The sequence below is a fragment of the Heterocephalus glaber genome, unplaced genomic scaffold (genome assembly GCF_053883595.1).
Source record: "Heterocephalus glaber isolate CG9 unplaced genomic scaffold, H.glaber_assembly_v1.0 deba00001662, whole genome shotgun sequence".
Lineage (NCBI taxonomy): Eukaryota > Metazoa > Chordata > Mammalia > Rodentia > Bathyergidae > Heterocephalus > Heterocephalus glaber.
Window position 1 is genome coordinate 17,538,734 of NW_028258403.1, and position 13,604 is coordinate 17,552,337.

Genomic DNA, 13,604 nt, shown 5'->3' on the forward strand with positions numbered 1-13,604 from the left:
CCCCTCTCAGCAAAGCCTCCCCCTGCTCCCAGGTTTCTCATCCCATCCCTCCTGCCCTCCAATCCCCCTTCCTCGAGAGCTGGCTTGACGGACTCACATCCTTTGTGCTGATGACACTTAAGTATTTCTTGCCATCACTTCTTTCTTGCAGAAAACCTGACATGACTTTAGGATTTAAAAACAAAAGCAACGTTAAGGATTGAATGAAACGTTTGTGTTGCCCACACACTGTTTTAAGGTAGTGAAGAAACCTACACCCCTCAAAGGGCTTAAGGAACTTTTAAAACTAGTCTTTGGTAAAACCACACGTGTATATTTATTTCTAAAGCAACCTGAATTTTTGAAACGTGCAATTGTTGAGATTTTGCAAAATCAATAAAAGAAAACACATGTAGGAAAAAAAGTTATGTTATGACCTCTAATCAAACTAGGCGACCAAGTAAGCCTTAATTCATCATTAGGAAGCCAATCAATAATTGACTTGTTTGAGTGATCCTTTGTCTATTTTTAAGAGATGACCTATTTTGTTTTAAAATATGTGTAGAATTCAAAACAACTCCTCTATTTAGCTCCTCCCGGTGTTTTGATGTGGCTCCAAATGCAGTAATGTTTATGTTTTCTATTGGTTTGTAAATATGGACTCTGGATGGTGCATTTGTGTCTTCATTCTGTGGGGTATCCCCTGGCCTTCAACCCCACCCCCTCTCTGTTTTTTTTTTCTTTCTTTTTTCCCTGCAAAGGTGACTTTCTGGCAACGTCTTTATCTCTGTTTGGTGGTGGGCTGCTCAGGCTCCTGGACCTGGACTTGGCCCCAAATTTTGCGTGTGCAGTGAAGGCTTCAGCATCTTATGAAGGAAACTTTCTTTCTACAGCAGAGGACTCAAAAAGCAGATAAAGCAAGCCAGTCTCCTATTTTGTACCCTAATCAAACAACACACATGCCAAGCATATAAAGACAAGAGGGTGGAAAATATCTGAACAAGAAGGCTCTAAAGGAAGTCACTCAGAAACAAGTTTAATGTGAAATGTTTTGCAAAGACACTAATGAACTTTCTGTTAAGAAAACCACTGTGAAACTAAATTGTACTGTTATTGTTGGCTTACCTGTGTGTTCAGCAGTCTCAGCCCAAAATTATGTTGTAACTTAAAGAAAATGGAAAATTCTGCTCTAATGAATGTAACAATGGCTTGCTGTGAAGTTTACATTGTTGTACAGAAGCATGTTTCACATGTAGGTAAACTGGTGGTGGTATTAGAAATACAAATACTATTTAATTTTAACAAATTCCCTTTATTCATTTCTAGAATTACAGGACACAGATCGACAAATCTTTCTCGACCAACTTCTTTTTCACTTTAATGTTAATAATAGAGCTGTGGAATATATGTGTGTGAGCATGTGACTATGTGTTATATTTTTAAACAATTGATTTTCTCGGGCAAAATTCTAGTTTTTATCTCTTCTATTTAGGAAGTTCTTCCTGCTTGACAATATAGGCTTAAAAACACATTTTAAGGACATCAGTACAATTCATCTATTGGAAAATTAATATATTTTAGGGAATTTTTTGGTAGTAATTCTGTGCAATAACTAAAGGGGCACCTCACTCAATGTGGATGTTAAAGATGCATTTGTTAGGTGATTCTGACTTCTTTGTATCTGTGCTGTGCACAGCGACATGGCGATCCAGTTCTGCCACATAGGTTTCACGGCTTCCTTTAAAACTCAGATGGCTAGATCAGCTAGTTTTCCAAACTGCCAGGATATAAACAGTAAGTAGATTTCTGACACATACATTATGTTGGAAAAACTGCTTTTTTTCAAAAGCAGATATTTTATAGACACTCTGAACTGCATTTATTTCTAAAGCAACTGAGCTTCAGTGTGACAAGTAGAGGATTATAACTCCAGGAGAAGAATAAGCAGAAGGAGCAGATGAACTCTCAGGGCCATAGTCTTCCTATCATCTTGTAAAACTCCCATTGACATCTGGAGTTCCCAGTCTGGTGAGAAAATAGACTATAAACCGAATGGAACAAAGATCCAAACCCATATTTTGGTGGAGACTTTAAAACCATACCATACAGTGACTCGCCTGACATCCAGCAAAACTGACATAAGGTACAGAATTATTCTTTATCAAATATTTTCAAGTGGCTATGAGGGGGGTCTTTAAAAAAATATCAGTTGTTTGTATAGAAACACAACTAAATGTTATTTTCTTTATCTAAATTAAGAAATCTCTTATCATTATTTATAAAATTTTTTGGTTCTTGTATTTTAAAAAATCTAATATTAATGATATCAATGTTTTCTTTTTTCCTTTCGTTTCTCTTCCCAGGGCTTATTTTAACAGTTAATTCACAGGGAATAATTTTAAAAAGACAATAAAAAGCCCAAATACAATTTGCTATTCAAAGCAAATTATGTCTTGAAGCCAATTTTAAAACTATGAGAAGGAAAATGGGATGGGATATGGGATCCGGACTGTTTGATTTTTAAACATTACTGTTTTGGTTAATGTTGACACATTTCCTCTGTTTCTTCAGGGCTGATGTGTAGTTTTTGAATTGAAAAATGCACTCTTCAAAAATCCTTTTCTGTCTCCTCCACAAGGAGAGGTGAAAGGTTGAATCTCATGGCCTCTATGCATACAGTGCTCTCACACGACAGTGTTACCTGCAAGGATAGAAGGCAGTTGTGCAACACAGACACATTCTTATTTCTGTTGGTTTTCTGTTTTTAATGACCCACTTATTGACTATTGGGCTGAAATATAAATTTAAAAAAACACGTTGGAAAGGATGTACAGTAGAAGGCTGTGTATGTATATACAGTATGTTAAAAAGCCTTTTATTTTTATACTTCAAATGCTCTAAATTAATAAAAACTAATAATTACCATGTAATCTTTACTTTTTATTTTCAACATGCCTTAGTAAAGTGGCCTGACAGTAAAAATATCCCAGAGTAATGGTCAAGAACATGTGTCCTCTAGAACATGCAGATATTTTTGTAGACTTTAGCTACTGAAGTAGCATCATTTCATAACTAATTGACTTTAGTTACATTAAGACCAAACAGCTAGTTTTTAGAGTGCATGTCGGTACAGGAATCTTTGGAAAAGCTAAGAATGTTCTTCTATTTTGAAACATTTTTCTTTATCATACATATTTTAATATTATAGACAGTATATTTCACACCTGAAGCTGTCACTTAAAACCAGTAACTTGGAAATATAATTTTAGCCTATAGATTCTTCTTAAGAACTACATGGGTAAAAGATTTATACAAAGGTGCTGGAGATTTAGCTCAGTGGTGCCAACACCCACCATGCAAGCACAAGGTCCAGAGTTTGATCCCTGGTACCAAAAAGATTTATACAAAGGTATTTGGATTCAAATGCAGAGGGCACAAATGGGCTCAAGGAGTGCTTCCAATTTGTGATTTAAAATGAAAACACCTCAGAAATAAAATTTGTCTTCAAAGTGAACCATGTAAGGGAAAATGTTTAATATAATTTCTTGTATTCTATTTGTAATCAAAGACTTCAGATATCATAGTTTAAAAATACCAATTTAACCATGTGAAATACAAAGTGAACTTAAGAAAATAGAGCTTATTATTACATTATTACTAAAGAAAACTGACAGATTTACATTTTAGCATAGCACTCCTAAAATTAAGCATGCTTAAAAGGGCACTTTGGTCCATTTTAAAATACTTTTTTTTGCCCTTTAAATATTATTTATGGAAAAAAGCAATTTCTTACAAAAAATGTTTAAATTTTGAATTTTTTTGGGGGGGGCCCAGTTTTTCTTCAAATAATTCTTAAGGAACTAGCCACAGGATAATTTATTCTCAAGAATTTAAGCATCAAAAAAAAAAAAAGAATTTAAGCATCTGTAGGACTCTTAGAAAAAAATTATCATTATAATGAATTTCATTGTGAGGCAGTATAAGAGGAATATTATATTGCTTTTTTATTGATTAATTTTTTTATTATTTTAGATTATTAGTACAGGAGTATAGTACATGTTTTCATTCCTTGCAGGAAGTTGGTACATGTACATAACACATCTTAATTCCTTTTTTCACCCCTTTTCCTCTCCCTTCCTCCCCACATCTCTTGCTCCTGTTCCTTTTTGTACATGTTTGCAGTTTATAATGTTTACATTCCTTGTGTGCAGTTTATATACTATTTTAATATTTTATTCATATACTTCATTGCTTCTTTTTTTATATATCTTATATTGCTCTTATGAAATATATCTGATTTCTATGCTATTTTAATATTCAACTTATATACCTCATTGTTTCATATTAGTTTTCTTTTCACAACATATCTCATTGCTTTGTATTATTTTTCTTATCTATCTTTCATCTATCATCTCTGTATCTCTATCATTTATGTATCTCAAAATACCAACCCAAATTGCCTAAAGATAAAATCTAAAGTATCAAAATAGGCTTTGTTCTTGACCAAGCTGGTTTCCCTTTCATAACTGTATGCCTAGCTCAGCTGATCAATAGCATCTCCTCTTCATGATGCTGCACAGCATCCATTTTCTGCAGGGAAAACATTTCCTCAGTAATCACCAGTTCTCCTTCAGCCATGAATAGGTGTTCTCATAAACCAGCAGCATCACTGCACCTCCTACACAAGAAAATCACAAATTCAATTTCAAAATCACACATTCTGTGAAATAGCATTGTCTTCCTTCATTGTTTCTGAATCCCATGGAGTCTCAGGCAGCCCGTCTGGCAGGGGCTGTTCTGGAGCTCAGATATACTGATATGAAACTACTGTGGAAAATATTCAGGGTAAAAAACAAGACCATCTTGAGCCTCTAAATACATTTTTTCCCCGTGAGTCTCATTTCTCATTGTATCCTTTTCCAGGCACGTTTAATTTTTAAAAAGTAAATAAATATAGACATATTTAGTCATGTAAGGGCATGTGGCTTTCCTGTGAACAGAAACCTTCAGATTCTTCATATGTCAGCAAAGGATTTATCTTTTTAGTCCGTAATTAGTATTGTCTTAGTGGTATTCAAGAAGAAAGTCTCTAAGATGGTGGTTGATGGATGAGCCTTTATTTTATAGGCTTCTAAAATGGATTGTAATGTGAAAAATAACTTCTGAATATTTTTTAAAGTCTATATTGCAAAACTCAACAAAAGGAGGCTGGAAGCTAACCATCATTCCATATATCTGCCTCAAATGTATATAGATTTGAACTTGAAATTCTGGTAGTGGAGTTGAAACCATCATTTGTCTCAGAAGAGAATAGTTTTATAAATGGCTGCAAAGAAGTCTGCTCTGTAGTACAGAAGCAGGATATGACTCAGGAAAATGTGCTGCGGTTCTGAATACCTGGACATGGAGAAGCATTTGCATGTGGATCATTTTGAGTTTTCTCTGATGTAGTAAGCAGTATGTGTCCCGTACCTTAGGATATTGTTTAAACCATGTGAAAAATATTACAAAATCAAAATGTACAAATATCCAGAGCACACAAGACTAGGTTGCCTCAACAGAAGATTGACTTCTAATGGAAAGAAATAGAACATTTGGATTTTAGTTATTTTGTACACACTCCATATGATTTTTTAAAAAAAGACTACAGACTACATGTTTGTGTAACCATATACCAGAAATAATTATCTGCCTGCAACTTTAATTTTTAACCCATTAAGATATTCTATTAGACCCCCTCAGCCCTCTTAGAACTCTGGCAAACAAAAAAAAGATGCACTACACTAGGGGCTAATATGTATGTGATTGCTGTATTTACTCTTAACTGTTCACAGTGTAATGCAAGAATATGCAGAATTGGGTTGGTTTTCTGTCTACTGAGATTTGGAGTTTAAACCACAGACTTTTGTAGGAAGTACTTGATTGTTAGCAGTTGAAAGCTGCTAAGGCTATTATAAAAATAATATTGGCTGCTTCTCCAAAATGAAAGATGAAAATTCCAGGTTCATCTTATTTTTCTTCTGTCTCTGTCTTTGTTCTTGTCCGTCTGTCTTTCTCCCTCTCCCTCTCCCTGTCCTCTCCCTCTCTCCCTCTCTCCTCTCTCCCTTCAATTTTGGTTTGCCTTAACTCTAAAGTGTTACCTTTCTCTATATCTCCTCCCTCTGAAGTTGCTAGGATATGAACATTTGAAATTGAGTGGAGGCCAGGTCTTTGAATGAGGTTAGCAGTTATTCACAATGTTGTTTAGGCTGGACAGTAAGTTCACAATGCTTTTCATTGGGTTTAACACCACAGCAACTCAGAACCCCTCATGCAGAAACATTTAAAATCCCAGCCAAACATTTGCAAGCCTCTAACAAAACTTGGGGTCAGATTATTTAAGAGTTTTAGATTAAGTTCCAGTCAGTTACCATTTTAACTAAATTCTGTCTGGACACCATTCTTTTTAGGCCCATCGCCTTCTGAGAAAGTTGGTTTTAGGTCAGTCCTGTGATTTTTCTCTTAATATTATGTCTACTCACAGGTTTTTACTGTGTGGTGACGGAAAGATATCACATACAGTAATTGCAAAGATGTACAAAAATCCCCAATGTTCTTTATTATTGGGTTAGGTTTTTTACACATGAGCCAGTGACTACCAGAAGGCAGTTCTGAATCTTAAATGAGAAGCAAAATCTATGCTTAAATATCTGCAAATTTGAGGGTAGATGCATTGTGAAAATTTCTTTTTTAAATACATAAATGTTTCTTTCTAAATACATACTCTATTCACTAGCTTCAATCTACAAACTATTGTTCTTTGTTTTAGGTTGACAGAAATGGCAGTTTATTGGGTTAAGATCTAAGGTAACTGCATATGTGTGAGTGCAATAAGGGAGGAGAATGTTGGTGTAAAAAGGGAGGAATAGCAACAGGTTAGCAGAAGCAAAAAGATTTCCAGAGAGGATCAGCAAGGTGTCTAAATAGGGGTGCATGCTCCAGATCCCCCAAAAATGTGTGGCCTAGAGCATACTTTTGTACTTATTCACAAGATTATTTATAATCCAAGACTACTTGCCCCAGCAGTTGAGTCTACAGCAGTTATTTTCTTATCTATTTACATAGAAGCAGCTGACTCTTCCTGTTGGAATGGCAGCCAGGTGTTTTGTTTTATTTTTCTTGTGTGTGGGGTGGCATTCTCAGGTAAGGCTGAGCAGGAAGCCTGAACCATCCAACTGACAGAGGCCAGGACACTGGGGACACTTCAGTGGCATCACCAGGCCCCAGAGGTGACTGTAAAGAAGTGACTCTAGCAGCTCATGTTGGCAAGATGTTCTTCTTTTCTCCTTCTGAAATGAAGCTGAGGTAGGGTTGAGACTCAACTGGAAGCACAAGGAAATGTTTTATCAGGCAGGTTCATCACTCAGGGAATATCCATGACTTCATCCAGAATCTACTTCTCATACTTCAGTGCTCAAACTCCAACTGGCTGAGGGTTCTTTCCTTTTTCCTAAACTTGGGCTTTGCTTTGTACTAGTCCACCAGGTAATAAACAGTTCTATATAGACAAAGGTAGAACACTTCTACCGAGTGTGTTCAGCATCTTGAATACTCACAGACAACTTTACATCCCCAAGGTTTCCATCTCTCCAAGTGGGATAAACTTTTATTGTTTTGCTGATAGACACAAATAACAAATGAAGAGATACTAGAAGGCAGATAAATGATAAAAATATCATTACCTGGTCCAAGTCTCATAATCTTGGGAAGCAGGCCTTTGTATAAAGCTAAAATCCTATAATCAGAAGGAAAAGAGCAAAATTCTTACTCTGAAAATAAAGTAACTGGACCTCAGTTTTATGGAGATGCTAGCTCAGCATTTAAAAGGAAACTTTGAAATTATACCCATTCCAAACCTGACAGTATCTGGCTTTGTACTCTCTGCAGCAAATTGGATGAGGGGAAAGAGTTAATCAATTCTTTATTACTCAGGCTATGCTGGTCTCGTCCAATCAGAAACATGACTTTCATCAGCGAGATGGTTTTTGTTTTCAAGACAGGTCTTGCTTTCAAGATAGCTGTGTATATGGACAAAATGGCTTTTGTAATTGAATTTAAGAGACCACAAATTCAGTTTTTACATTAGGAAATATGATGCAGTTTACATCAAAATATTAAAGTATCACTTGTTTACTTGAGAATAAGATTAGTGAGGAAGAGTGAAGAGACAGAAAGTAAGACTTAAAAAATAAGAAAAAGGCATATTTTTAAAAACCTTAGCTTTATGCAATTCTCCTATTTAATTCTCCCAGGAAAATATAATGAGATAGCATTTTGATTAGATTTATAGTCAGAAGACTATTATTCATCCACCCATATACTAGTGGGACTTATAATACACAATAGCATATTATGTAAACTGACAAGTAAAAAGTTCATCTTAGTGTTCTAAGGCAAACATGCAGTGTATTGCATGATCGTGCCTCATGGCACGATCTCGAAGGTCTAAGAACATTTTGCCAACATCTCATTATTCTGTCCTCTTGAAATATTTGTTATATATTCCGGGGAGCTCCTTAGACACACCCAACTTAGGAGGGCTTACTGGTTCTCATCAGACTAGAAGTACAATATGATCTTAGCAATATTTGAGCCTTGTACATTTACTAAAGTAAGAATGTGTTACCCTTCTTCCTGATAGACTGTTGCCATTGTTTTAAAACAGGTTTTGTACTTGATCTCTCCAGGAACTGGCTGAGGCCCTTGAATCCGACTTTTGGCAACATCAAAAGGGATATTAATGACTGAGGCTATTGTCCCCGACAGAAGACCAATCCCAAATTTTCTCAAGAACTCTAAGGTTGGATCCTAAAAGAAAAGAAGAGCAAAATAACAGAAAGGGAAATGGAAGCCCCTAAATTGGTTAAACACTATAAAGCAATATGTATTTCAGCAGAGCACTGCACTCCTCGGCACCCTCCTGTTATTCCAGCGGAACACATTAGGGTTTCCTAGGCTGGAGCTTGTTTTCCTGACAATCCCATTGGCTATGTTTTTACACATGGTCTAAATTGCTGAAGTACACATTTCCTCACACAGGATTTATAAACACAGTTCATAAAGAAAGACTGGTATGGCATATGGGGATGATTTGTATAATTGGGCTTCACAATGTACTTAGTATTACTGTATCAAAACAGGAGAAATCCAAGCACACTATTAGCTAATTGGCCAGAATATTTTACAAATGACAGCAACTTCCACCATGAAGCCTACTAAAATGCTCATTTGTGTGTGGACCCCCAAATGTTAAATTAAATCAAGGCTACTCTCGGTCTGCTGCTATTCCCCTCCAGGTTTTTTGCATTTATTTTCACGTGTAGCTGATCCACTGTACTGAGAAGTGCTAGCTTCCTGTTATTAACAAACCAACTTGGGGCGGCTGCAAAACAGCCTGTGACATTTTGTGTATTATAAACAGTAGTGAGTTACTGGACTAATTGGCTGAAGAATTTACAACTCATTGTTTCTGAATCTTACTCTTCCTTCATGGGGAGAGATGAGAGAGAGAAGGAGAGTGAGTTATTCTTTCTATTTGAGTTTAGGCCCTTCACATTGGTCTGATTGATTTTCCACTCCTCCCTGCTCTGCTTTCTGACATCAAAGTATTTAATTAGGTCTTATGTGGGAGTCACTTTCCTTCAGACTATTTTTGTGCCCAGTGAGCTCACATTATGCTTCGTTAAAATGAATTTTCTGGGAGGTTCTCATTCTGTTTGCAGCCTCAGTTCTCGGCCTAAAGAGAAATCATATCACGGATTACATGCTGCTGATCCTGACCCTCACCTCATCCTTTTCTTGCCCTCTCATTTGGTCAATGTTTTAGGGGCATTGTCACAGAGAAACAACACAGGGTTATGCTACCACACTATTTTATCCAGCAGAAATACAGAGAGCATCAAGCATACTCTGTTAAATATAAATGAACGAATGAATGAAATTCAAGTCTGAGCACTGCGCTGTTTCCAGTGCCTATGAAATAAGAAAACTTCTGGAAACTCTGAAATGTTCAACTGAACCCGGAGCCAGTTACCATCACAAGAACTCCTCTGAGGCTAAATATAAAAAGCAAGGGATTCAGTAATAATTCTTGGACCTGGGCCATACAGGTGCTGGGGAGGTTTAAAGGGATTTAAAAACCAACGGGGTGTTTCTACAGGAAAAACAATGCAGTGATTGGAGTATGAGTGAGGTGTGTTTAAATAATTCCCCCTCCCCCCTTTTTTTTTCTTTTACAAGGAGAGAAAAATGCCTTTATGTTGCCCTTTTCCATTATGGCACAGAAGCAGAACCCAGGCTTTGGAGGACAGCAAATTCAACACTAGCTCAAGTTGTCTGACGTGGATGAGTCACTGATCTCGCAGAGCGCAGTGAAGGGAGGGAAGTTTTTAACACCTACCGTACCTGTGGCTGTATCGCTTTTCTGAGGGATGAAAGTGCCAATGGAAGTAAATGTGTTATGAGTGTTGTGCAAGCCTGGCAGAAAATGGAAATATTACTATGTAGCCTGTTTTCAAAAGATGCAAAGCATCCCATAGAATGATTCTGTCATGGTATCTCTGCAACACAGCCAAGTTCTCTTTCTTTTTCTATTAAGGGCAAGTGTGAAAATGATGATTTGTATGCACATTGTCTCCCTGAGAAGTTCAGGGGACCTCAACAAGCATTCTTCCTCTCCCACTTCCTGATGTATTTGCTGAGGGTCAGGATTGAGAACGGAGAGGAAACCAAGACACCCAAGGAAGTTACTGTGCCTGAGGTGCTGGCGGTGATCAAAACCTAGTCTGCAAGCCAGCCAAGCTTCACCAGCACAAGAAGATGTCAAACCTGAGTTTTCTCTTCAGTTTCCAGCACGACAGCAAGATCCCACAGTGTTTCCCAGATGCAGCTGTGCATCAGAATCACCTGACAGCTTTGTAAGTAAAGATGTATGGGCCCCACAGCAGCCGTATCTCCGGTTCCCAGATCAGAATCTCTTGAGAAGGTGTCTGAAAGGGATTTTAAAAGCTGCTCAAATAGCCGGTGTAGTGGCACATGCTTGTTATCCCAGCACTCAGGAGGTTGAAGCAGAAGGATTGCCACGAGTTTGAAGCGAGACCCTGTCTCAAGAGCTGCTTGGCGGAGGACCCATTTCCGGGAACTAGTAATTTTGATGTTCCACACAGGCAAACAGATGGTGAGCTGCTACTTCGTGAGCATTCCAGGGAGGATGTAAGTTGTCATGAGATGACCAAAGGGTTTCCCTTACCACCTGGCTTCTAAGCCCATGCTCAATCTCTTCCTCAACTCCACAGTCTGCTTTTTTGCCAGCACCTGAAGCTGGGACTGGGAGAGCCAAGGAGAGCACTTGCAGCTTGCCTATTTTCTGTACTATATCTCGCAAATCATCTGTAAGAGTACAGCCTCTCAAATCTCTCTCCTGATCATCCCCTCCTGGCTACCTCACCTCTCCCACTTTGGTTCAAGTTCCCATTACCTTCCCCAGGTCTTGCTTCCTTTCTGCCCCTCTACAGCCTCGCCTTCACAAAGGCACCTGAGCTCCCTTTTCATTTGCTTTTGGTATCTTCCTATTCAAAGATCTTCCATACTTGCCTGCAGCATAGAGAGTAAAGACAAGGCATTCCACTTGGCCTGTGATTTCTTTCTCAGGATAAGCTTCCAATTTATCTTCTTGCCGTCAGGTGTTACACTCTTACCTCCAATCCATACAATAGTCACACTGGTTAATTCATAATTACTCAAATATTCCAAGCACTTTCTCAGCTCCTGGCTTTTCTTCAAACTCTTCCCCAGCTTTGAGGGATGTGGATGTGGAGAGGACCAAAGGCCACACTGAAGCCCAGGCACTCACAGGTGAGGAAAACCAAGTTGAAGAGGCCTGGCCTAGCTCCGGAGCATAGTTGAGGCTGGAGTGTAGCTTGTACCCTCATTAATTCTTCAGTTGCCTTTGGAAGCCCTGTAATAGTCAACTCTGCTGCTTTTAGTCTTATCACCCTATTTTCTCAGCTCACTACCCTACATTTCCTACTTGACCTCTTCCCTTCCCACAACCACCTCACTCTATGTTAGCAAAATCCTTTTCTCTGCTCATGGAAGAGGTAACAATTTTAATAACATCAAATATTTATGGCTTTTCTGCCAGATACTGCCAAGTGTAAATATCAGTGGATTGTATAAGTTAATCTTTACAACTATGAGGCAAGAATTATTATTACTCCTCCTATTGTACAAATGAATTAACTGGTAAGTGCAAGAAGAGAATTTTTGTTTCACACAAGTGAACCCAAGACTTTGCCTCAAGGCTTAAAATTTTTTCCCTTATACTTCTAAGTGCCGGTGGGTGGGCTTATGGGGGAGGTATCCTAGAACTTCCTAAAATTATAAGCAATCTCTCTCTGTATGTGCATATGGGTTATCCCAGGAGAGTGCCTATAGATCTTCTAGGGCTTATAAAGCCTTAAAAATGATAAATGTAATCATTACATACTGCAATATGTACTAATAAAAATAAATGAAAAAAGCTTAAAAAATAATGAGGCCATTTTATCTACTAATAAGTTGATAAACTACAGAAAGGGCAGTGTACGATTGAAAATATTGGGGCTAAAACTAGGAAGCCCTAATTTTCACAAAGAGTTACCAGGCGATTCACCTTAGTGAAAAAATTCTCACATGCATTATTGCTATAGAGTCCCATTACACACATCCCAATAGTCTATGGATTCAGTGGTTCTCAAAGTGTGGCTCTTGTCCACCATCATCAGCTCTCTGTGGAAATTTATTAGAAATAGAAATTGGGGATCCACCCCAGACCTACTGAATCTGGGGAGGGAACTCAGCAATCTGTTTAAGTAAGTTCTTTAAGTTTTCTGGTTTGCCAAAGCCTGAGAACCATTGGTTAACTAAAGTTTATGATCTGTCCTCTTTGGATCCCTGGGCTGGATAATCCATGTTCTAAGATATTTCATTTATTTTGTGTGTATGTATGTTTGTATGCATGTATGTATGTTTGGGGTCAAATCCAGGGCCTCATGCATACTAAGCAAGTGCTCTACCACTGAGCTACATCCCCAGCTCTGCTAAGATTCATCTTAACTACTGGCCCTACAAGGCTCTGGACATGCTAAGAAACATTTTAAAGCTTTTGTTAATGGAAGCAAGCCTTTGCTTCATGAAGGCTACAGAAGCAGAAGCATTGCTGTTAACTCTTCAGCCTCTCCTATCCAGCCTCTTAGTCCCAGAGCAAGATTGCATAGCTGTGGGGTTTCCTGGTCTAAGTGATATCACATAGTATACATGCTGTGATATTTGTATTATCTTTTAGAACTGTGTCAGTCACTTTTCCTTTGCTGAAGCAAAATACCCTAACCCACAACTTAAAGGAGAATTTTTTTCAGTTCACAATTCCCAATGGATTCAGTCTGTGATTGGCTGGCTACAAGGCAGAAATGGCATGGTAGAAGGGCATGGGGAAGAAAGCTACTCAACCCATGGGTGCCAGGAAGAAGAAAGAGAAGGGAGAAGCTGGAGACAAGAATACATCTTTCCAGGTCATGCCCCCAGTAACCCTTGTCTCACCCCCCTTA

General features: G+C 38.0%; 1 protein-coding gene across 1 annotated transcript in view; it reads right to left on the reverse strand.

The window, feature by feature from the left end:
* Positions 1–2,876: 2,876 nt before the first annotated feature.
* The window catches only part of Slc25a21 (solute carrier family 25 member 21), a 188,617-nt gene continuing 177,889 nt past the window's right edge, over positions 2,877–13,604 (reverse strand). The window contains exons 8-10 of the mRNA XM_087197133.1: positions 8,645–8,826; positions 7,701–7,753; positions 2,877–4,657 (exon numbers count right to left, since the gene is read on the reverse strand). Of these exons, the coding sequence (XP_087053259.1) occupies positions 4,596–4,657; positions 7,701–7,753; positions 8,645–8,826 (297 nt within the window). The 3' untranslated portion in view covers positions 2,877–4,595. The remainder of the gene's footprint in view (positions 4,658–7,700; positions 7,754–8,644; positions 8,827–13,604) is intronic.